At 41.9% G+C, this 25,249-nt stretch overlaps 1 protein-coding gene across 2 annotated transcripts in view; it reads left to right on the top strand.

Moving 5' to 3' along the window:
- The window catches only part of CGNL1 (cingulin like 1), a 181,899-nt gene that overhangs the window by 44,821 nt on the left and 111,829 nt on the right, over positions 1 to 25,249 (top strand). The window contains exons 1-4 of one of the 2 annotated variants that reach the window (XM_023228631.3): positions 2,020 to 2,137; positions 19,031 to 20,647; positions 21,439 to 21,533; positions 23,438 to 23,543. In XM_023228631.3, coding sequence (XP_023084399.1) covers positions 19,046 to 20,647; positions 21,439 to 21,533; positions 23,438 to 23,543 — 1,803 coding nt within the window. In that variant the 5' untranslated portion in view covers positions 2,020 to 2,137; positions 19,031 to 19,045. Of the gene's footprint in view, positions 1 to 2,019; positions 2,138 to 19,030; positions 20,648 to 21,438; positions 21,534 to 23,437; positions 23,544 to 25,249 lie in introns of those variants that run through there. The other variant, XM_023228630.2, reaches the window with a different exon arrangement.

The raw sequence follows: 25,249 nt of genomic DNA, 5'->3' as shown, positions 1-25,249 counted from the left end.
GCATCTGTGCCCAGTGACCTACTGAATGATGTATTTCTCTGCGCTGGCCGCCCGACATGCCAGGGGTGGCGGGTGAGTCAGGAGTTGCCTGTGCAGCACTGGAGTGACCACACTGACTACATCAGTGGGTTTCACTGCCTGGTGCCTTCCTTTTCTTGACATTGCTTTAAAAAAAGGCCATTTAATTTTAGAATAGCTTTAGATTGATAAGGAAATTGCAAAGATTGTACAGAAACTACACCCAATTTCCCCTATTATCAATATCAAACACTTGGTTTGCCATAATTAATGAAACATTTTTGGTAAGTTATTATTAGCTAGAGTCCACACTTCATCCCGATTTTCTTAGTTTTATTTAATGTCCTTTTTCTGTTCCCTGATCCCATCCAGGATACTACATTTAGTTGTCATGTCTTGGCTGTGATGGTTTGAGATGTTCCTTGTTTTTGATGACCTTGACAGTTTTGAAGGGTGTTGGTTGGGTATTTGCTAGGATTGGAATTTGTCTGATATTTTTCTCATGATTAGACTGGGATTAGGGGCATTGGGAAGAAGACCACAGAGATAAAGTGCCCTTCTCATCAAAGGACATATCAACATGACTTATCACTACTGATATTGATCTTGATAAAGCTTGTGCCTGGCTCAGTTAGTGTCTGCCAGGTTTCTCCACTGTGAAATTATTCTTTTCCCCCTCTTTCTATACTGTAGCTTCTGGGAGGAAGTCACTATGTGCAGCCCACACATAAGAAGTAAGGAGTTATGTTCCCTGTCCTCTGGGGCAGGTTATCTAAATAAATTATTGGAATTCTGCATGGGCGAGTTGTCTGCTCTTCCCCATTTATGTATTTATTTAGTCATAAATGTGGATTCATGGATATTTATTTTATACTTTGAGTTATCCAATACTACTTTATTTTTTGGGCCATTGGGAGATCTTTTAGTTGACTCCTGTGTACCTTAATCATTGTGGGTAATTTTGGTTCCTTTTTTAAGTACTTGTTTAATTTCTGGCACTATAGGATACTCCAGGCTCATCTTGTATATTTCCTGCCCTAGTCTTAGAATAATAAGCCATTTATTCAAAGAACCCTGCTTCCTTTTATTGCAGAACTTATTGGTATTAGAGACTAAGATTTGGGTGCTAAGTACTCATTGATGCTGGAGTACTGTTGCTTCTAGGTGCTCTTAGCTGAGAAAGCAAGAAAACATAGATGTGTACACTAGCCTGTGTATATAGACATATTTATAAATATTCCTGTATGTAACCATCTACATATCAGATGAAACATGAGTTCATACTGATGTCTCCACTTGAATCAATTACCACATGGGTCATTCTAACCTCCTCCCCTTGCATGTCTATAACTTCTCCAGCAGGAAGGAGGCTCCCACATCCTGGCATCTATTTACTTAATTGTTCAATTCCAGTATACACATATAGTGGTTTTGGAATCGTTAATGCATTCCTCTATGGGAAACAACTTTATCAACTATAGTGAAATATTTATGTATAGTAACTTTGCCTTTGGTCTTACAGATTCCACTCATTTCTGGAGTTATTTCGGTCAGCACGTTTTTCTATCACCCCCTTGAGTGAAGTTGTTTCATATAATTTTTACTGCAGTTAGATTCTTTTTAGTCTGACAGCTCTTGAAAAGAGATAAATGAGCAGGAAGATAAAGACTCAGCCCTTAGGGAACTAAGTTAGAAAAAGCTTGTGAACAATTCATTTTCTATGTACTGAATGTGTGGTGGCTTCATGCTGCTGGGTGATGCTATTGTACTGTTTTCCCATCCCCTTGCTTTTATTCCCATCCATTTGCTATGGGCTGAATGTGTCCTCACAAAATTCATATTGGAGGTTAAAATCCTAACTCCCAGTGTTTTGGTATTTGAAGATGGGATCTTTGGGACGTAATTCGGGTTAGTTAGGTCATGAAGATGAGGCCCTTATAATGAGATTATTGGCTTTATAAGAAGAGAAAGAGTGAGAGAGAATCTGTGTGCTCTCACCAAGGAAAGGCCATGTGAGAACATAGCAAGAAGACAGCTGTCTGCAAGCCAAGAAGAGAGCCCTCACCAGGAACTGAATTGGCTGGTACCTTGGTCTCGGACTTCTTACCTGTGAATAACTGTAAGAAATATATTTAACTGTGAGAAATATATTTCTGTTGTTTAAGCCACTCGGTCTGTGATATTTTGTCATAGCAGCCCAAGCTGACTAATACACCATTATATATAGAAAGAGTAGAGGCATCCCTGTGCTGTCAAGAGGCTCTTAAACCAAATTTCCTAATTCCCTTTCTACCCTTAAACACCAAAAGGACCCCTCTTTCCTCCACACCTGGGCTGAGGATATCCGTCCAGGTAATGTTCTTGGTGGTGCGTTGAGATGTAAGAGCTCCAGGTTAAGGGTCTGGCAAGACACTTTTGTCTAAAACAAGCATTAGGATCGGGAGAATGTTTCTCAGTGGAAAGAATATAATCACCTACCTGAAGGAAAAAATGGCCTCTTTCCCTAAATATTCTGAGCCTGCTTTAGAGCAGGAGAGCCCACTTTTACAGCAGGAAGCACCCTGAGAAGGAAGTAGAGAGTGGTGACTTGAGTGGCCTCGGATCTGGGTCCTGTTCCTGCTCTTCAGTATGTGGAGCTGTCAGGCATTGTGTGCTCCCGTGTAGACGAGGACAGCAGCAGGGTCCTACCTGAGATCATGGATATGGATGTGAGTGATTGTTCCGAGGCCTAAGTGAAAGGCTTTCTGGAGGCAGGTTTTTCTCTGGGATGCTGATTGTGGGTTTTTAATGTCTCCCCTGTCATGATTCAATGTTCTTGGCTTCTTTATATTGATTCATCATGTCTTCTGCCTACACCTGTCTGCTCACATTTTACAAGCAGAGAAGTCACTGGAACTGTAACCAGCCTAGGTGACCAAATGAAGTCCATGTGGGACTCTATCATCTATAGATGAGTGATTAAAAAACAATAACAAAAAACCCTTAAACCCTGCCAGAGGGTAGTTTTTCATTGTCTCACTTTTATGTTTCTTCCTTTTTCCTCTTCAGTTTTTTTCTCCCTTCCTTGCAGTGATTTTTTTCCTTTTATTGCCTGTTTCATTTCACAATCTGGCACTATTCTGGTAGGATGTCTGCTTCCTGCCACGCTCAGGAAGTCAGAGAACATGGTAAATGTGTCCAGGGCTTCACCCCATGATTTCCAATGGTGTGACTCAAAGAAGGGTCCCATGGGAGAGATCTACCCAGGAAAATAAATTGCACTTTGGTTTTTAATACAAGAACCTTCATAAACTGAGCCCGTAGGAGAAAATGAAGACATTTAAATACTATTCTCTTTTTGCAGTTTGCTCTGTGGTCATCAGTTAACCACCCAAATGGAAGTGCATTTGTTAATGTTCAACACTGGGTTAATGTCTGGAGGATGGCTTTGGACAGCGTAGTGCAGAGTAGGTTAATGTTTAATGTAAAAGTACTTAGATGAGTACTTGGTACATAGTAAAGAGTGTTTAAGAGTTAGTTACATTATTATTATTATTGCAAACTAAAAATTGCTCCCAGGTTGTATGTTGTGACATAGTAAGGCGAAGGTGAGGGACTTAGTGTCAGTATTGGCTTTAGGTGGAAGAAAATAAACTGGAATTGCTATTGTTGCATTACTGGTATAAGAAAAGCAGGAAGATAAAGACTCAGCCATTAGGGAACTAAGTTAGAAAAAGCTTGTGAACAATTCATTTTCTATGTACTGAATGTGTGGTGGCTTCATGCTGCTGGATGATGCTATTGTACTATTTTCCCATCCCCTTGCTTTTATTCCCATCCATTTGCTATGGGCTGAATGTGTCCTCACAAAATTCATATTGGAGGTTAAAATCCTAACTCCCAGTGTTAGGGACCCAGTGGTGAGGGACATGGAAATAGATCCCAGGGCAGAGGTTTGGGCCTACAAATTTGGAACTAGGAAGTTTGAAAGTGACTCATCTCAGGGAAGGCAGGGGTGTGTTAGATGGTCCCCAAAAGCCTTTTTGCCTTGAGAATGTGATTCTATGTAGGTTCCCTCCACCTGGAGTAGTTTGGGCGTAGAAGGTAGGCATGAATGGCTATAGGGGTTCTGTAGAGGAGAGGGAAAAAAGTGACTCTTTTTATCTGGTTTGGATTCTCTTATCAATGTTTTTTTGGCGTTCCCAGGATAAGGAGGTATTTCCACATGCTTCTGCAACTGGTTTTTGTTAAACACAGACCATACCTCTTCCGCTGATCTTGTCACACCCTTAGGGGCTCAGCTGCAACTCAGGACAACAGGCAACAGCCAGAGGAAGGAAAGAAGTAATAGTCCATAAAATTAGGTAATGGTCCTGCTCAGAAATATTTGAGCATAAATACCAGGTTATATGTTTTCATTTGCAACCCCAACCCCCATGACTGTAAACACATCCCTGGAGAGAGGAAGCAAATATAGCCGATTTCATTTCATACTGGGGTAAAGGGGAAGAGTGTGGGGTGGGCATCTGTTTTCTAAGACAGCCTTTTTTTTAATGTTAATTTCTGCATGATTAACATCCTTTGAAAGAGTTTTTTTTCCTCCATTCTTTTGTTAGCCCATTCTAGTGGAGCTTCCATGCCTTCCACTCTGGCATCAAAGTTCTTGCTAAGGTCACCTTCCATCTGCATCCCGCCTTGTGCAGTGATGCTCCAGTCTTTGCCTGCTTAATGGTAGCCTTTGGCTTACTTGACCCCTCCTTCCTTCTTGCAGCCCCAGCTTCTCTGGGCTTCTGGGATGCCAGGCTGTCCAGATTTCCTCCCATCCCCGGGTCGCTCCTTCTCAGTTGTCTGTGTCTGCTTCTCCTCTTTTCCCCGTCTTCTTAGTGTTGGCGTGCTACAGCCTAGATCCTCATTCTGAATGTGGGAAAAGCAGGTGATGCTTCAGTGGGTCTGCGGTGGAGTCCACGATTCTGCCTCTCTCACGTGCTCCTCCCAGGCGATGCTGTTGCTGCAGGGCCACAGAGCCACCGCAGCTCAGCGCTGGAGCTCCATCCTCGCTTCTCCATCTACATGACTTCCTAGCTGAGCTCCTCTAGTCCCCGGCTTTAAATAACACCTCGAATCTTATTGGTGACTTCTTGCTCCCACTTGGGTCAAAACCCAGAGTTGTATTCAGGCCCACAACACCCTGTGGGTTTGGCTCCTGCGCACTCCTCTGCCCTTAGCTACTGTGCCCTCCACATCTCCCACCGGGCTCTGGCCAAGTCTGCCTTCCCGCTGATTCTCCGATTTGCCTAGCACGTTTCTCCCTCCTGAGCTCTAAACTTGCTTTTCTCTCTACCTGCCACTCACACGGCTTAGATCTCATCTTCTCTTTCAAAGCCAATGTTCCCTTCCTGGCGAGGGCTTCCTTAACTGTCTATCCAGAATGGACCTTCACTCCACCACCATCACCTCGCTGTCACCTACCCCGGTTCATTTTCTTAACATGCTATGTGAGTTTCTTATTCATCCTCACTCTGCCTACCAGAGTGTGGGTTCTGTGGGAAAAAGGACCTTGTCTCCCCATTTAACTGCTGTAGAAGGATGCCTAGCATAGTAATAAGCTCTTGGTAAGAACTTGTTAGTAATTACATAAGGCGTTAGTATCAGCATGTCCCAGATGAGCTGATGACCACTGATACTACCACGCCATTCCAGTGTCTGTGTTTTTAATGGTTTGGGTATCAGGTTACATTATTGTAAGTATCATGAACTAGTGGAAAGAACCAAGATGGACAGAACACATAAACGATGCTTTTGCACCCCATGAAGACCCAACAGTTTTATGGCAGACTAGAGAAATGAAGGTTTCATAGTTGTTCGAATAAAAAAAGGTGGTAGAAAATTGAGGCATCTCATTGTACAAGGTAGGTGACATCTGTGCAATGAAATCATGACTTTCTCTATTGAAGTCCCTGTTCACACCATATAAGGTGATGCAGTTTCAGCAAAATTATCACCCTGCATATTAATGTTGTCAATTTGAATTATATTGGCTTTGTAATTGCATTTGTATTTAATGTGCAGATGTTTTGGTATTGATGGTAATATGAGAACTATAATAGTTTTATATTTGTACATTTTATGCGAAACATTAAGTAAACACTAAGAATCATTGAGAATTGTTTTTTCTTTAAAGGCATCTATACATTATACAAGCTCATGAAAGACTAAAATAGGAACTAAGCAAGACTGAAGGTGTGGCTGAGGACAGGGAAAGGAAAAAGTTTTAAATTCCAAAACTGCTTGCAAAAAGCTATTTTTAACAAAATAAGAATAATAGGCTGGGCGTGGTGGCTTGTGCCTATAGTTCCAGCTACTTGGGAGGCTGAGGCAGGAGGATCCCTTGAGCCCAGGAGTTCAAGGTTGCAGTGAGCTATGATCTCACCACTGCATTCCCACCTGGGTGATGGAGCAGTACCCTGTCTCAAAAATAAAAATATAAAAAATAAAAAGACCCTGAGTGGGCTATTAAATTTTAGCATGCTTTCAAAAGAGTGACATTTTAAAACATCTACATTCAGGCCAGGTGCAGTGGCTCATGCCTCGTAATCTCAGCACTCTGGGAGGCCGAGGCAGGCAGATCACTTGAGGTCAGGAGTTCGAGATCAGTCTGGCCAACATGGTGAAACCATCGCTACTACAAATACAAAAATTAGCCAGGCATGGTGGCATGTGCCTGTAGTCCCAGCTGCTTGGGAGGCTGAGGTGGGAGAAGTGCTTGAACCTCCCACTTCTTCTTCTGGGAGATGGAGATTGCAATGAGCTGAGGCTGTGCTGCTGCACTCCCGCCTGGGTGACAGAGCAAGAGTCTGTCTCAAAAAAAAAAAAAAAAAAAAAAAAATTCCACATTCATATGAATACAAAAGTTGTACTGACAAACCCTAAAAGGCTAAAATATACTTTTTTTTGTTTATATAAGTAAAACTTCAATTTTGGATTACCGATCTAATTTCTGGTTATTGAAAAATGTAAATTGTGAAACTTTCTTGCTGGAGATATCTATATATCATAAAATATTTAAATATAAAAATAATGGAGTAGATGCTTTTACTCACCAATTCTAGGACCTGGCTTAGGAAGGTATATAGGCAGGGACCCCCCCCAATTATAACTTGTGCCCCAGGTCCTCCTCCTTTCCTCTGGCTCCTAGAGATCAGAGAGGAAGGTATTCTGCACTTAAGAAATGGGGCCAAGAAGAAGAAGACACATTCTTTTTTTTTTTTTTTTTTTGAGAGAGGGTCTCGCTCTGTTGCCCAAGCTGGAGTGCAGTGGTACAATCTCGGCTCACTGCAACCTCTGCCTCCTGGGTTCAAGGGATTCTCCTGCCTCAACCTCCTGAGTAGCTGGGATTACAGGTGCACACCATCATGCCTGGCTAATTTTTGTATTTTTAGTAGAGACAGGGTTTTACCATGTGGAACAGGCTGGTCTCCAACTCTTGACCTCAAGTGATCTGCCTGCCTAGGCATTCCAAAATGCTGGGATTACAGGCGTGAGCCACCACACCAGGCCACATTCTTTTTTCTTTTTTTTAAGACAGGTTCTCTTTCTGTTGCCCAGGCTGAAGTATAGTTGTGCAATCATGGCTCACTGCAGCCTCAACCTTTGAGGCTGAAGTGATCCTCCCACCTCAGCCTCCTGAATAGCTGGGACTGCAGGCACGTGTCTCCATGCTCAGCTTTTTTTTTTTGTATTTTTTGTAGAGTCAAGGTTTTGCCATTTTGCCCAGGCTGATCTGGAACTCCTGGGCTAAAGTGATCTGCCTGCCTCAGCCTCCCAAAGTGTTGGGATTACAGGGATGAGATGCAGCTGTTGGCCAGGAGACACATTCATGCTTTGAAAGGAGACATGAATGGCCCTTCTCCTTCACACATTTCCTTTGAGTGTATGTGTTTGTTTCTACCCAGTTCATTTCCACATATGATTTGAGGCTAACAGACCCATCTACATAGATCTATGATGCCAGGGAGCCTGGGGCAGAAGATGAAAGCTGGAATGGGGTGAGGGTGCTTTAGGAAGGAGAGAGGGAGCTAAGGGCCACAGCACTGCTCACAACGTCTAAACGAATGGCCATTCTTCAAGTACCTGAGGTGCTGGTGAGAGCAAGGCACAGCGTGTTTGGGGTGACTTCTGGGTTTGGGTAGCCTTGCCCTGCTGCCCATCTGAGAGAATTCTGGAGAGGATGATCTTACTGGGGCATGAGGTCCCTGGTGTCATCACCTTTGCAGGTAATAACTGTCTTTAACAACAGCAGAGAGCCTGAATTTATACAAGTAGCAAGCTGCTAGGTTTCTAAAAATATTTCAGAAGGTTTATTTTGATTTTATTTTTAAATATTTTGGGTGCTTATGCAGTGTTATCTTCCATGTTTTTAATAGCCACACTATACAATATGGATTAGGTTTCTGTGGACAAATACAGGTGCCTGTCATTTATAGCATAGTCTCTTTGGGACCCGTGCAACAACTGGCTCATGCATTTATGAGACTGGGTTGGTTTGTGAATTGATGACCCTCAGGGAGCTGGGAAGGCTGCATGGCATGGACGCTTCCCCGGTGGCTCTGGGTTTGCAATCATTTCGCTAAATTTGCTCATGATGCACGTTCCCTCACCCCTTTCACTGATGAGGACAAAGATGGCTAATTTTCCCTGATTGGATCTGTTGTTTTGAGTGACGGAGAAGAGAGAGATGCTTTGCTGAAAGTACAACATACTCCAAGGGAGAATACTGAGCTTTGGAATTCACTTTGCTCACGTCTGTGAGGATGTTCCGGGAACCAGGCTTGTTAGAGCTGGCATTGCTGGAATTCCACACGCCCCATGCCTCCCGTAAGAGATGCTTGATAACCCCAGGGCCTAATTTCTACTTTTGGAACATACATACCTTGTGACGTGGAGGCTGGAGGTGGGAAGGAAAGCCCCCGTGAGGCTGTGGATCTGGTTCTCATATTTTAGATAGTTCTAAATATTCGGGCTGGAGATGCCTGAAGGATGGGTATTTGTTATGGAAAACCTTGACTTTTTTTTTTTTCTTTTACATTGTTCACATTTTAAAACAAAGTTCAGAGAGCTGTGTGCATTGAGCATGATTTATTAGATCATTCATTCATTCATTTCTATGTGAAACACTGTTCTGGATGCCAGAAATGTGGCAAGGAGGAAGGTCTGGCTGAGGAGTGACACTTCCACTGAGCTCTGACAGATAAGAGCTTGTCTTGCTGGCACACTGGTGCCATGGGACATAGTGACACGCTGTGGTCCACAGTCCTCCAGTGACCATGTCAGCATAGCTGAATACAAACTGTGGGAGGCAGAAAAGTAAACACGTGGTCTCTGCTCAAGAAAGAGTGCAGGTCTTAGAGACAAAGTCTGGGTCGAAATCTTGGTGCTGCCCCTGGCCCAGGTGTAAGGCCTCAGAGGAAATTACCTGCCAGAGTTTCACATCGCTAAAGTGGAGAAAACAGGTGCTGTGAGGATCTCATCAGACAAGAGGCTACAAAGAAAGCACTGGGGCTGGCCTTGTGGAGGGATGATGTGTGTGTCTGACTCGGAATCAGTAGAAAAAGCTTAAAATGTGGTTGCTGGGACAAAACTAATCTACCAGAGAAGCCGCGGCTGGAAAGCCTGTACTGAGCTGTGTGGTGCTGGTCTGCGCTGGAATGCCAGGGAAGAGGCAGAAGCTGCCTCCAGTAGGTGAGCAACAACAACAACAACAACAAACAAACAGTGTGGCTGCACAGTGTAAGAACAGAAGCCTCTTTTGTTGAGTACTTGCAAAAATATTCCCTTCCTCTTGGTAGCCTGGTCTAATGGTATTAATGCCAGTAGTGTGAACCTGAGCATAAGATATGCCCTGAGTTTGAGTAGCTTTTCAGTGTCGAGTTGACTACACAATTACCAGTGACAACACTGAGAAATCTAAGAAAACTCCACTTGACTTGGGGGCGGAATTTATTTCTTGGACATTTTGGTTTCAGTGTAGGTTTAGTAAGTATCATATGTCAGGGATGGCAAGTGCATTTGGATGGCACCAACCAATTGGTAGTGACTGCAGGGTGCAGTGTTGAGGAGGATTCTGAAGCCAGATTTGCGCTTAGAGAGAAAACGGTAATAACCCTTTATTGATAAAATTTGGATTTAGGCTTCGTAGAGGAAACTGTAGCACAAACGGCGTGGATCTATTATCTCTGAGAGGTTTTCTATGTATATGGCAGTATGAAGATGTTCATTTATTCACCCAACAAATATTTATTAAATCTCCACTATGGACATAGCATTGTACTTTAGATTCTCAGCCCTTTGGCTTCTTAATTAGTTAATAAATTATTTCAGGATATTGGTGGTTAATGCTGGTTGGTGAATTAGTGGGGTTTTTAGTCTTTTCCTCATAAGTGTTTAAAAATATTTTATGAACAAAGCCAGCTTTCTTGTGTCCATAAATGCTACACTGAATTCTGTCTCAGATCCCTGTTATTATTATTTTTTGAGACAGGGTCTCTCAGTCTGTGACCCAGGCTGGAGTGCATGGTGTGATCATGGCTCCCTGCAGCCTTGACCTTTCTGGGCTCAGCTGATCTTCGTATCTCAGCCTCTGGAGTAGCTGGGACTACTGGCGTGTACCACCACACTCAGCTAATTTTTATATTTTTCGTAGAGATGGGGTCTCCCTGTGTTGCCCAGACTGGTCTCAAACTACTGGGCTCAAGTGATCCACCTGCCTCAGCCTCCCAAAGTGCTGGGGTGACCAGCATAAGCCACTGCCCGGCTGACCCCTGTCATTTCATTTAGCATACAATATGTGATTTTCCTAATTACTTTATGAAGTCATCACTGACAGTCTGACTTTAGAGACAGGAAAACAGATAAATTAAAGAACTTGTCCAGAGCCAATACTGGACTTGAGCCACATGTCAGAAATATTTCCTGCTTCTGCATCTTGGAGTCAGGTGCCATTGCTTGTCTTCAGAACCGTAAACTTTTGTAGCTTAGCTCTGCACTGGTGGGAGAAACTTTCAGAAATCATTTTAAGGCTCAAGAGGTGTAAAGGATGAATGCTTTATCTAACACTTTTTTTGGGACATGAATTCTGTATTTTTTTCAGTAACCATGAAGAATATAAAATACAAACCACTGGATTTATTAAAGTAATAAAAATTAAAAAATAATAAAAGTTGGTACCATATGAACACCATAAATTAAGTGGTGATATATGTGCTAATCAGTTAAGAGAAGTGGGCAAGAGAAGTGGGACCCATCCATAGGGAAATGAGGGGGGTAGACTTTCGGGGGAAGTGGAGGCTTCTTGGGGGACAGCCACTTGGTACCCATGCTCCCAGGGCCAGGCCACGTGGATCAGATGAGTTGAGTCCCAGTGACTCCAGATTTTTTTTTTTTTGAGATAGAGTCTCACTCTGTTGCCCAGGCTGGAGTGCAATGGTATGATCTCAGCTCACTGCAAGCTTCACCCCCAGGGTTCAAGTGATTCTTCCTGCCTCAGCCTCCCAAGTAGCTGGGACTATAGGCGCCCACCACCATGGTCGGCTAGTTTTTTATATTTTTAGTAGAGATGGGATTTTGCTATGTTGGCCAGGCTGTTCTCGAACTCCTGACCTCAGGTGATCTGCCTCCCTCGGCCTCCCAAAGTGCTGGGATTACAGGCGTGAGCCAGTGCGCACGGCCAACTCCAGATTTTCAGACTCCTGGTTGATTCTCCTAGGTCTCCAACCCTAGTAAAAGGAGCCTTTTTACAGGCTTTTCTTTTTTGCCATCTTCCTTTTTGTACAAGGTGGGTTTAGGGGGTAGTTATAGCACTCAATATTAAAAGTTTATTTTTTCCCCCAAATAGAAAAGTTGTAGTTGTCAGGTTCATTTAAAAAGATTCAAACATCCTGAACTGTGTAAAACAGACAGCAACTCTGCTTTCATTTCCAAACCTCAAGTTTATTTTTGAAATTGTTTTCCCAGGGAGTTCTGAAGGTTTCACTGTATACAAGGATACTTCCTTTGAAATCTGAAGAGTTTGGTCAGTTTCCTATGTTTGCACTACAAAACATGTAGAGAGAAAATGTAAAAGCTCAGTTTAGGTAAGACTGCCTCTTTCTGTCATGTTAGGGAATACATTGAAACTCATATGTGTTTAGCCAACCTTGGCTTTCTGTACCCTGATCTTTCAATTTCATCTAGTTGAGGTTCTAATATGAATATCCCCATACAAAATTCTGTCTTCCCACATCGTTTAGGAGTAAATGTGTTATCCACTGTTTAGCAAGCTTGTCCAAGCCCCGGCCCGTGGGCTGCCTGTGGCCCAGGGTGGCTTTGAATGCACCCAAAGCAAATTTGTAAACATTCTTAAAACATTTTGAGATTTTTTTTTGTGATTTTATTTTATTTTTAAACCTCATCAGCTGTCATTAGTGTTAGTACATTTTATGTGTGGCCCAAACAATTATTCTTCCAACGTGGCCCAGGGAAGCCAAAAGATTGGACACCCCAGGTTTAGAGGTTTTAACTCGTGTTTATCATCAGACTGGCAGTATCTTCTCTCTAAATGAGGCAGTCACAGGATCCCGCTCAGGGGAAATTACTTTTTGGTTGGTGGATCAATTCTTATTTCCTAGAATTAAGCTCAAGACTGCACTGAGACTCATCAGCTCCCTACCCACTGTGTTAGATGCTCTTTTAAGTGATTTGTGTGGTAAAATAGAATTACTTGTTCGAAGCAAACATACCTAGAGCCTCTGCCCCATGCTAGATACTATGCTGATTGCTTGGGCCAGCCTGGCTTGGCTGATGGGGACTCTTGTCCTTGGAGGCAAGGGCCAGTCACAGCATAAAGGTAAAGATTTCAGATTGCCTGGCTGCATTTCCTCAGTAGCCACAGGGCCCCTGGAATGGCTGGTGAATATGCATGCAGGTCCTGGAGGTGCCACTGAGAATTAGAGTGGTGGGGTGGGGATGTGTGGACCAGCATTACGTGCCTAATCTCCATGCTCAGCTGATAACATGTGATGGCCCAGAGAGAGGAAATGTCTCTATCTGGCATATGTGCATAGTTCTTCCAAGAGCTAAGCCCTTTGTTCTTACAAACACACTCATTGATCTCGCTAACTAAAGCAATTATCATCATTTAGCCGTCTTTTCATAAAGTATTATTTCCACTCCAAAACACCACTTTTATTTGCCAAGTGCCACAATGTTGCATCCTGGCAATTGATCAGCATTTACTGCCAAATTATGTAAGCCTTTGGTTAGGCTTAGTCCCCGACGGCGCAAGCGTGTCTGTGGTGTGCATTAGGATTGTAAACGTGGCCCAGTGCCTGCAAGTGGAGAACAGCTGTCCCTAAATTCATTAATTAATTCAGTGTTTACACTTTGATTGGGAAGGAAATCCACATTTGCTTAAGACACCAGTGCCCAGCTGAGAAATGTTGTTCCATGAAAATACTAGATTGAGGTTGGTTGTCAAGGAAATGTAAATTGTGGATGTTTCATGAAATTTAAATATGTGGATTAATTTACCATTAGGGAGCTAAGATTGTACTAAGCCAAGGTGGCTCTATTCAAAGATTGAAATGTAATTAGTGTTGACTGTAGTAGGAGTAGCTAAAGGACCATAAATCCGACACAAGAATTTTGCTAATAAAAGAGGAAATATTTCATTGTGAAGTCAGTGTGAACTTAAGAACTGACTTTTTCTTATGACACTTATTGGTAAGTGACATAACCCCATTTAGTAAATACCACACACACAAAATTTCTTCTGTTTAAAAAGATTGTTAGAAACTAACAAATATGAAGACTTCTAGAGATGCGAATAAAATATGCCAGTGCTGCTCAGAAAAAGGGGTTAAGACATACCTGGTTATTTTGGTGTCAGCCCTCATGCATCACTTCATTAGTCTAAGGCAGGCTTGCTGTACTTGTCCTTACTATTGAGTTGTTTTATGATATTAGTAGCCTTGTTAAACCAGATAAGTTTAGAAGTTCTTATCCTTTTCAAAATTCTACTCAAATGATATTCAGGGGAGAAAAAAAATGTTTAAACCTGCAAGAGGCAAAAAATGGCAGTGGAGGCTTTGGTGGCAACTCCTGCAGCGATTCAGGGGTGGTACCCGGGTTGGCCGAGGGATAGACTCCTCCACCTGAAGTGCCCACTGAAATGCTGAAATGAGGTGCTTTGTCTGCAGAACCGCAGAGAGGCTGAGAAGTGGGAAGGCATTGTTACCATAGTAGGCCAGAGAGACAGGCCAAATATAGGGAGTTATTAAAACGAGCATAATTAGACCCTACACCCTGTCCCTGCCTCCCTTCCCGACCCCAGTAGCAGCCTGGAGGTCTCTTCTCTGGAGAAATGGAACTGGAATGGTGTTGGGGTGTCGGTGGAGGTGACTAAAAGACTGATGACGGCGGGGAGCTTGGTCACTCTTCTGCTCTGTCCATAATGGCAGCAACCAGGCGTGTGCAGCCCCAGCAATGAAGTGGAAGACTCTTTCCTTGAGAAATTGAACAACTCCAGAAAAAAATGCCCCCAGATAACTGAAATGTGTGGGTTCTTCAGTGGAATACTTTTTTCTTTCACATTAAAATTGACACTCACCAACTAATAAGTCCTCTCCACATGTGAGAGCCACCAATCTGCTTTGGTCCTTCGTTCTTTAATAGGATCAGGCAGTCAGGGTTCATCAGGTGTATCACCAAAGCCTTCAATATGAAAGGTAGGGGCCAAAACAGGAAAAGAGCAACCTTGCAGAAGATGGTGCCATTGCAGAAAGCAGAGAAAACATGTTTTTTGAAAAAAGTTATCCTTGCAGAGAGAAGCTATTTCATATCCAAAATAATAATAACATGTATGAAAGAGGAACAATTAGAGAACAAGAAAGAGCTATTGAGTATTACAAATTAAATACCAGAATTTAAAACCTGTTGAAGATGTATCTCTCAAAAGTAGAACAAAAAAGATGGAGTTAAAAAGCAGGAGAGAAAAGAAATACGAAAAATTAAAATCTGATTTAAAAAATTCAACATTGCTATTATAGTACATGCAGAAACCAAGAACAAAATAAAATAGGAATCTGAACATTATCACAGAAAGATTGCAAAAATATTTTATAGAACTAAAGACATGAATTTCCAAATTGGAAGCATATATATATTATGTGCTTATGTTTTATAAAAGTGTCCACTTTGCCCAATTTTATAAAACCCCCACCTGGGTATGCCATTATGAAATTTCAGAACACCAGAGTTAAAAAAAAAGGTCCTAAAAGTTTTAAGAGGAACAGAAACAGGTCACACACAAAGGAAAGGGTACAATGATAGCTTCAGAATTCTTAAAAACATCCTTGGAACCTAGAAGATAATGAAGTTTGCAAAGCTTTAAAAAATAGCATGGAAATTATTTCTAATCTGGCTTCTATGTCCAGCTAGACCATCAATCAAAAGTAAGCATAGAATAGACATTTTTCAGAATACAAGGAGTCAAATATTTTTCTCCATTGAACTTTTTCTTAGAAAACTACTGGAAGTGTGTTGTATCAGACCAATTGGGTAAACTAACAAACAGGACAACATGAAACCTGGAAAATAATATAGCACAAAAGGAAGAGAGCACTGAGACCCTAATATAGGGCAGGAGGAGGGAAGACTGTAAAAAAGAGGTCACCAAATGACCAAATTACCTGATATTTTGATATCCGGAAATTAATACTGGTAAGCATCTAACACATGTAATGTAGTTGAGGGAAACATTTAAGGATAGGTATATGGAAAAGACAAGTAAAACAGTATTCAATCATTAACTCTAGAAAAGTAAAAATTTTATAAGAAAAGTTCGGTAAGACCATAGTATATAACTTTTTAGTGAATATTTATATTGTCATAATAATATAAATAGTTGACTCTTGATTTTTTTATTGGTAGGTTAGCCAAGTGAGAGACTTGTATGTATGGTGTAGCATCCATCCTATGTAGAACCAATAAGTTAAGGAATCACAGGCAGGAATATTATTTAGCAAAAGGGAGGTAAGTATTAGAAGAAATAGCTAAAATTTGCAGTTTTTTTTTTTTTTTTTTTTTCCCCTGGGCAATGTGTTCAGAATCAGGGAAGCTGAAGAATGTAGGTTTTTCACTTATATTGTTTTACTTTGTTTTTTTTTGTTTGTTTGTTTGTTTGTTTTTGAGACAGAGTCTTGCTCTGTCCCCCAGGCTGGAGTGCAGTGGCTGGATCTCAGCTCACTGCAAGCTCCGCCTCCCGGGTTTACGCCATTCTCCTGCCTCAGCCTCCCGAGTAGCTGGGACTACAGGCGCCCGCCACCTCGCCCGGCTAGTTTTTGTGTTTTTTTTTTTTTTTTTGTATTTTTAGTAGAGACGGGGTTTCACCGTGTTAGCCAGGATGGTCTCGATCTCCTGACCTAGTGATCCACCCATCTCGGCCTCCCAAAGTGCTGGGATTACAGGCTTGAGCCACCGCGCCCGGCCATATTGTTTTACTTTGATTAAAAAATAAATTATTTAGAAATACTAGTATAACTGAAAATGAAAGTTGACAATGAAATATTTGGAATTGGTGAGATAATGATAAATATTACAGATGAATGTACCTCTCTGAGTTGTTCCTATCTTTAAAATGGTAAATGATGGTATCTAAAATGTTTTAGATTTAAAAGAATTATCACCAAGCAAAACTGACAACACTATGCTAGTTGTAGGAAACTGAATATATTCTGGAAGCCTCAAGACAGAACAGAGAGACAAAACAAGTAAAGATGTGCTAGAGACAAACAACGTAATTATTAAGGTTGTACAGATGGATAGATTTTGAATGTTATCCCTTAAAATGGAGACTACACCTAGCACCCATGAAGGATTGACAAACGTTATCCGTATATTTGCTCACAAAGGGAAGCTCAATATATTTTAAAAGGAAGAAATGGTAGAGACTTCATTTTCTGACCACAATACAGGTAGAAATTAGCAACATTTACAAATAAAGACCCTCCAAACAAAAACAGCACAGAAACAAAATACTACATATGCAAAAACTTTCCCAAAATCAAATCTTGGGTCAAAGCAGAAATCAAAATCCCAAACAGAAACTATCCACAAAATAGCAACAGAAACATTACTGAGATAGAAACTGTTTGCTGCCTTTCTGAAGTCCATTCTCCTCTCTCTTTTTACTAACAGAACATTGATTTTGTTACATGTTGATGAGCAGCTAAAGCACCCTATTTTCCAGTCTCCCTTGCAGCTGGGGGTGGCCATATGATTAAGTTCTCACTAATAAGATATAAAGGATTATTGGTAGGTGGGGATTCCAGGAAAGCTATTTAAAAAGAAGGTTGAGTCGCTTGGCCTAAGCCTTTGGCCTATGTGATGCTGGATCAACTCTCTTGTAATCATAAGGGGTCTAATATATGTTGAAGAAGATGAGTGGAAAGATAGAAGGGGTGCTCCTTATCCCGGGTCTCTTTCAGCTCTGGACTTCCTATCTCTGCGGAAAAATTCCTGTCTTAAGCTGCTATGTGGGAGTCTGTTAGTAGGAGCTGACATAATTTTTAAGTGACTTAGTTACAAATCACCATTTATGTGATTGAAGAATGAAAATAAACAAGTAAAGCAAGTCGAGGACTTAGAAATGGAACAACAAAATAAAACAAAGGAAAGTGGAAGGAAATAATAAAAATCAAACTAGAACTCAGTAAAGTTGAAAATTAAAGAAAAGCTTGATAAATCCAGGAGCTAGTTCTTTAGGGAAACAATTTTAAAAATACATACACAGATATATTCTACCAGTGTAATCAAGAAATAGAAGAAGAAAATACAACATTAGATAATAAGGAAATGAAATGATTTATCCTACCCAAATTCTGCAAATAAATTTGAAAATTGGATGGAATAGATGATTTTCTTGGAAAATTTTCTTAGAAAATGTAGATTGACTCTAGAATAGAAAGAAAACTCAAAAAGTCTCTCAAAACTGGAGGGGAAGAAAAAGAGACAGCTGCTGTTTGTGACCAGTTGCTACTGCTCTTCCTGGAGTCCCTTTGCCGTTGCGGTTTTGCAGTGTTATAAGTGAATTTCTGGTGGGGAACCTCGGAGTGTGAGGCAGGGTGGCCATCCTGCTTGGTGAGCTGTCTGTAGTCATCTGACAAGGTTGGCCACACACCAGAAAGGCGATGGCGACTATTCTTGGCATCAGGACCCATCACAAAATACAGAGCCCTGAGTGTTCTTCAGTTTTTAAATAACGTTTTCCAGATCAATGTGCTATTGAACTTTTTTTTGGTAAGAAGAAAAGATTGAAAATGATTTATAATCATTTAATTTCACTGTCAGTCTCACAAACAACTGATTCCTCATGGTAAAAATGTTGGAAACATTATATTCAAATAGTAGTGTTAAAGATTTTGAAGCAAGATTGTGCATAAAAAATGCCGAAAGTGTTTTGAGAGGAAAATGAACCACAGAGTAACAAAGAAAAATGGTGAGCATCAGAATTCCTTAGCTCTTAATTATTTTCATGGAAAAGTACCTAACTCTCAAATGCTGGTAAGTGGAACATCCTATTGGTTAAAAATAAACAGCATAAAGCTTCAGGAAGCCAACTAAACTTAAAAAAAAGAAAAACAGAAAAAAAAAAAAAAAAAGAAAAAGGCAACCAGAACAGCCCAAAACAGAATAACGAAGTCAGAATAACGAAGTTATGCCAAAGGTGTCATGTCATTACACCGGTTGTCTGCCCTCAGGCCAGGGTTCAAGCCCAGTGTTGACAAACTCAGTGGCCACGTGGGCTGAAGGGCATCCAGAAAGTCCTGCGTGGTCACCGGATGGCTGCCCTTCAGTACTTGGTCCTGAGGTGTCTTTGCTGTTTAAAATGTCTTGTTTTCTTTGAACTTTGAAGTTTCCCCTTCCTAATTATTTCAATCTTCATTTAAACAGATGTAATTCTAACCTAATGTCCTCTTTTTACCCCATCTCTCCCTGGTAGCTGGAACAGTGAACCATGGAGCTGTATTTCGGTGAATATCAACATGTGCAGCAGGAATATGGGGTCCATCTGAGACTCGCAAGTGATGATACCCAAAAATCGAGGAGTTCCCAGAACTCCAAGGCAGGCTCTTACGGTGTCAGTATTCGGGTCCAGGGAATTGATGGTCACCCCTACATTGTCCTGAATAACACAGAACGGTGCCTAGCAGGCACATCGTTTTCTGAAAATGGACCACCCTTTCCACCTCCAGTGATAAATAACCTGCCTCTACATTCCAGCAATGGTTCTGTGCTAAAGGAGAACAGTGAAGAACTGCAGCTTCCAGAAAACCCATACGCCCAGCCTAGCCCAGTAAGAAACCTGAAACAGCCCCCTCTCCATGAAGGCAAGAATGGAGTTCTAGATCGCAAAGATGGGTCCATGAAGCCATCTCAGGTGCTGAACTTTCAGAGGCATCCAGAGCTTTTGCAGCCCTATGACCCTGAAAAGAATGAGTTGAACTTACAAAATCACCAGCCTCCTGAGAGTAATTGGCTAAAAACGTTGACAGAAGAAGGCATCAATAATAAGAAGCCTTGGACTTGCCTTCCCAAACCTAGCAATTCCCAGCCTACCAGTCCCTCCTTGGAAGACCTGGCCAAATCTGGTGTGACAGCTATTCGTTTATGCAGCTCTGTGGTCATAGAGGACCCCAAAAAGCAGACCTCAGTGTGTGTAAACGTTCAGAGCTGCACCAAGGAGAGGGTGGGAGAGGAGGCCCTTTCCACTAGCGGGAGACCCCTGACTGCCCACAGCCCACATGCCCACCCCGAAACCAAGAAAACCAGGCCAGATGTTCTTCCCTTCCGGCGACAGGATTCAGCGGGACCCGTCCTGGATGGAGCTCGGTCCCGCAGGTCCTCCTCCTCATCGACAACTCCCACGTCTGCCAACTCTTTGTACAGGTTTTTACTGGATGATCAGGATTGTGCCATCCATGCCGACAACGTCAATCGTCATGAAAACAGAAGGTATATCCCCTTCCTGCCAGGAACTGGACGGGATATTGATACGGGATCAATTCCTGGTGTGGATCAGTTAATTGAAAAATTTGATCAAAAACCTGGGCTTCAGAGAAGAGGAAGGTCTGGGAAGCGAAACAGAATTAATCCAGATGACAGGAAAAGATCCAGAAGCGTGGATAGCGCCTTTCCTTTTGGCCTCCAAGGTAACTCCGAGTACCTGACTGAATTCAGTAGGAACTTGGGCAAGTCAAGCGAACACCTCCTCCGGCCTTCCCAGGTGTGCCCGCAGCGGCCACTGTCTCAGGAGCGCCGTGGGAAACAGAGCGTGGGCCGTACCTTTGCAAAGCTGCAGGGAGCAGCACACGGGGCTCCATGTGCCCACTCCAGGCCTCCCCAGCCCAATATAGGTGGGAAAGTTCTGGAAACCAAAGGTACTCCGGAAAGTACAGTGATCCGTGCGCCCTCCCTTGGTGCACAGAGTAAAAAGGAGGAGGAGGTGAAAACAGCCACTGCCACGCTGATGTTACAGAACCGGGCAGCAGCAACTTCGCCCGATTCTGGTGCCAAGAAAATTTCTGTGAAGACATTTCCTTCGGCCTCGAATACTCAGGTAACACTAGTGCAATTCCTGTTTTGTTTTGTTTTGTTTTGTTTTTTTAATTTCCTCTTCCTTCTAAATAATCTAATGATGTACTCATGGTGCATGAGGCCATAGGAATTACACATCCTCAATCTTGTATCAGGAATCACACAGCTGATCTGTTTCGTTATCCAATTGTGTCCTACTCACGATGTCCTACTGCCAATTGTATAGTTTTCTGGGTTCTTTGAAGTTCAGCTGGATTCCCATTGGGATCTCTCTGTAAAGTAACTTGGCAGACGCTATAGAGAGGCTCAGTTGTTCTGTTTGTGTATGCATGAAATCTGAAAGTATGCAGAATTTGTTTCTACACAGAGGCTGAATGGTTAGGTTTGTGTAGATATATTAATTTTCCTCATAAAATTGAGTGACTGGGTTAATTTCTAGCCTGAAAAATTAGGTTAATCTTCATTTAGGTTAATTATCAAGTGATAGAATCTAAGTGGTACATTTAGTGTTTTGATAGTAACAATAAAAAATAATGATATTGATAAAATGGTTAAAAAAATGTAGCTAAGTGCTAAGCACTATTTGTTATATATTACAGGATTACACCAACCCTGTGCAGGTAGTACCTATTAACCTCATTTTACAGGTGAGAACATTGAGGCGAGGAGAAGTTAAGTAACTTCCCCAAGATTATGAAGCTGGTAAATGTTGTAACTGGCTCTAAGGAGGATACTCACTGGAGAAATTGTTTTGTGTTTGGAAGCCTCTGGAAACTTCATCCTTAAGGTCTAACAACAGGCTTTATGTTCCAGGCCACACCGGATCTCTTAAAGGGCCAGCAAGAGCTCACTCAGCAAACCAATGAGGAGACAGCTAAGCAGATTCTCTACAATTACCTCAAAGAAGGGTTAGTGATTTTCCCTCTGAAAGAGCAAAGTATTGTTGTTTCTGGTGGGACTCTTAATTTCCTTTCCTGAGGGCTTAATGTTTACCTTCCTTTTTTGCCCTGTGCCAGCCGTTGGAGGGTTAAAACTCAATGGCTGGGGTTTTCATGACAGCATTTGTCTTGTGTGGTATGGGATGGGGGTTTTGGGAGGGGTGTGTAGGAAAGTACACCACACTTTAAAAATTAAAATGAATACATTTTAAAAATGACTCTTTACTATTTCAAAAGCAAATTCAAAGATAGGAAGAGTGTCTACCCTTCAGGTTTGAATGGAGTCTGCTGTCACCTTGAGTTCTTCCATGCAATGTGGTAGTCCTTTAGAAGTTACAAATAAGAACACCTCCCCTCCCCAGAGTTAACATTGGCCAAGAGCCCCTGCTTCCATTATTTTTAAAGCATGTGTGAGTCATTTAAAAGCAGTGCTTTCCATGCTTATCTTGGTGGTTGAGTTGGAATAATCAGGGTTTCAGCCCTTACTTAGATACCAGCTGTGCTGGAACTCCAGCAAGGGATTTGAAGTTTCTGTTTCAGTTCTCTCATCAGATATGATTAAGAAGAAGGAAAGAAAAAAACAAACAAACAAAAAAAAACACAAAGCTTTACAGCCTACATGACTGAAAACCAGCCACTTGGCAAATCGTCATTGGTATCAAAATACTGTATGTTTTTGTATTGTGCCTTACAATTATTTGTCAGTTTTAGAGCTAACAAAATAGTAAGGCTCAAAATATAAGATAGGGGATCTTTTGAAAAGGAAAAAAAAAAAAGTAACCCTAAAGATTAATCTAGCTAAGAAGTGGTTATTAGTATCTCCCTGTGGAAGACTTTACCGTGTTAAGATTAAGGTAGAAGAAATTTTGACTTCTAAAATTCATTTTTTTTTTTATTTTTTGAGACAGAGTCTCACTCTGTGATTCAGGCTGGAATGCAGTGGCATGATCTTGGGTTACTACAATCTCCACCTCCCAGGTTCAAGAGATTCTCCTGCCTCAGCTACCCGAGTAGCTAGGATTATAGGTGTGCGCCATCATGTCTGGCTAATTTTTGCATTTTTAGTAGAGACAGGGTTTTGCCATGTTGGCAAGGCTGATCTCGAACTCCTAACCTCAAGTGATCCACCCGCATCTGCCTCCCAAAGTGCTGAGATTACAGACATGAGCCACTGCACCTGGCCAAAATTCATTAAATTCTTTTATGTATGTATTTTTTGGCACATAATTTATTGAGACATCGGTAAGACAGACTTTAGTGGAAGGTGCCTGTTGAAGGAAGTTTATTTTAAATCTTTTTCTTCTAATTGCTGGGAGTGTGGTAGAAGTTAATAAAACTTAGTATCTCAGTGTTAGCTGTGAAAACCCAGACAAAGGGCTGCCATGTTGACAATCTTGGCTTAGGGGTTTTATTTTTTTAAACATAGGTTAAACAAATTAAGATCATTGTAGATCATTCTTAGTGTAAGATTTAAGTGTACAGTGTGTTTGTGTGTGTGAGAGAGACACACACAAACCCACTTCAAAGAAAAGGAGAATTCCTTTTGGAATGGACATGAGCCATTTGAATCAAACAACAGATTACTAGATGTTCACTGGATGTCTTCTCCAAGCTTACTGAGGATGTGCTTATGTCCCTCTCACATATTTGGAAGTGGGAACCCTGTCCCAAATTGAGTGGTAACACGTAATTTATTAGGAAAAAAAGGACACCGTCCATCCTGCTCTCACACTGATTTTGTCTGAGGCTTTAATGAATTCACAGCTCCTGCAGTTTATCTCCTTAAAGTGCTTGTTGTGTGTGTCATGACATGTAAATTGTTCTGAGACCAATGGGTATGTCCCTCATTGTTTTCTCCGCTGTCCCTTTTTCAGAAGTGCTGATAATGACGATGCTACTAAAAGGAAAGTCAACTTGGTGTTTGAGAAAATCCAGACCTTAAAGTCTCGAGCAGCTGGGAGTGCACAAGGGAATAACCAAGTAAATGGAATTTTTGTATTTTGTAGAGTGCATTTAGCATGGAATGTGGTAAACAACTTGCTGTTTCTTCAGTCTGTATGTTTGCTTATAGCAGTAAGTGGGACATTTCCTGAGTAGTGAGGAGTACTTCCCACGTTTTAAATGTTATTAATTTGCACCCAACCTTTTTTATTGAGACAGTCTCTGTCTGTCACCCAGGCTGGAGTGCAGTGGTGTGATCTTGGCTCACTGCAACCTCTGCCTCCTGAGCTCAAGCTATCCTCCCACCTCAGCCTCCCAAGCAGCTGGAGGTACAGGCGTGTGCCACCACACCTGGATAAGTTTTGTGTTTTTAGTAGGGTGTGGGTTTCACCATGTTGCTCAGGCTGGTCTTGAACTCCTGGGCTCAAGCAATCCTTGAGCTCAACTTGGCATCCCAAAGTGCTGGGATTACAGGCGTAAGCCACCATGCTTGGCCTTAACCGTACAGCCTTTTTTCCAGAAAAGTTTAAAGATATTTTATTTAAAAATACATAGACTATAACAGGATGATAAAAACAGATGGTGAGATTTAGAAGGGGAAACTAAGAATCGGAGGACTAGCATTGTTGTCGGCAAACGCGGAAGGTAAGTGTGAACAGGCTTGGACCCAAGCTCTGGAGCTTCAGGTGTGAAAGAGAATGGGACTAGAGACTGGTGACACTGACCAGCCGTGGTGCAGGGGCCAGGAAAGAGCTCAGTGGGTGCCAAGTTAATTTTTAAATAACTGCCTGTCTGATTGATTGTGCTGAATTTGAGTGGGGACATAGAGATTTTTTTTTTAGGGAAAGAGCCCTTTCACGTTTGATAAACAGCTACTGTATGTCAGACACCTGGTGCCCTGGAAGTAAGCCGCTCTTAAGAGAGTACGACTATACACTTGTTCCTCAGTCCTACACCACCTTGTGTGGAACTCATTTCTTGCTTGTCCAGCTTCCTTTCCCCTCCCAGGGGAATTCTGCATGGGAAGGAAAGAGGAAGATACCTGGAGGCAGGTAATAGGAAACTTGTCTATAGCTTCTTTCTAACTTGGCAAATGTACATATAGGGGATAATTTTAGGCATCACCCTACCATCTTTACTACTTGTTATTCCCCCGGCACTCAGCTAACCCATGACGGCTGCGCTGACCTCAAATAGAGCAATGTCATACACACACATAGGCAATTCCTACTGGGGAATCTTTACACTATACTCCTTGCGTATACAGAGCCTTGAGGAGCTCTACATACTTCTTAAAGTCAGTCCAGTATTTTTTTGCTAAAACTCTGAAGTCCAAATTATCAACGCGATTCTTGTTTTTTTTTTTTTTTTTTATACTTTAAGTTCTAGGGTACATGTGCATAACGTGCAGGTTTCATATGTATACATGTGCCATGTTGGTGTGCTGCACCCATCAACTCGTCAGCACCCATCAATTCATCATTTATATCAGGTATAACTCCCCAATGCAATCCCTCCCCCCTCCCCCCTCCCCATGATAGGCCCCAGTGTGTGATGTTCCCCTTCCCGAGTCCAAGTGATCTCATTGTTCAGTTCCCACCTATGAGTGAGAACATGCGGTGTTTGGTTTTCTCTTCTTGTGATAGTTTGCTAAGAATGATGGTTTCCAGCTGCATCCATGTCCCTACAAAGGACGCAAACTCATCCTTTTTTTATTGCTGCATAGTATTCCATGGTGTATATGT

Source organism: Piliocolobus tephrosceles, chromosome 6 (assembly GCF_002776525.5).
Source record: "Piliocolobus tephrosceles isolate RC106 chromosome 6, ASM277652v3, whole genome shotgun sequence".
Lineage (NCBI taxonomy): Eukaryota > Metazoa > Chordata > Mammalia > Primates > Cercopithecidae > Piliocolobus > Piliocolobus tephrosceles.
Note: the sequence above shows the minus strand (reverse complement) of the source record. Positions and strands in the feature narration are given on the sequence as shown.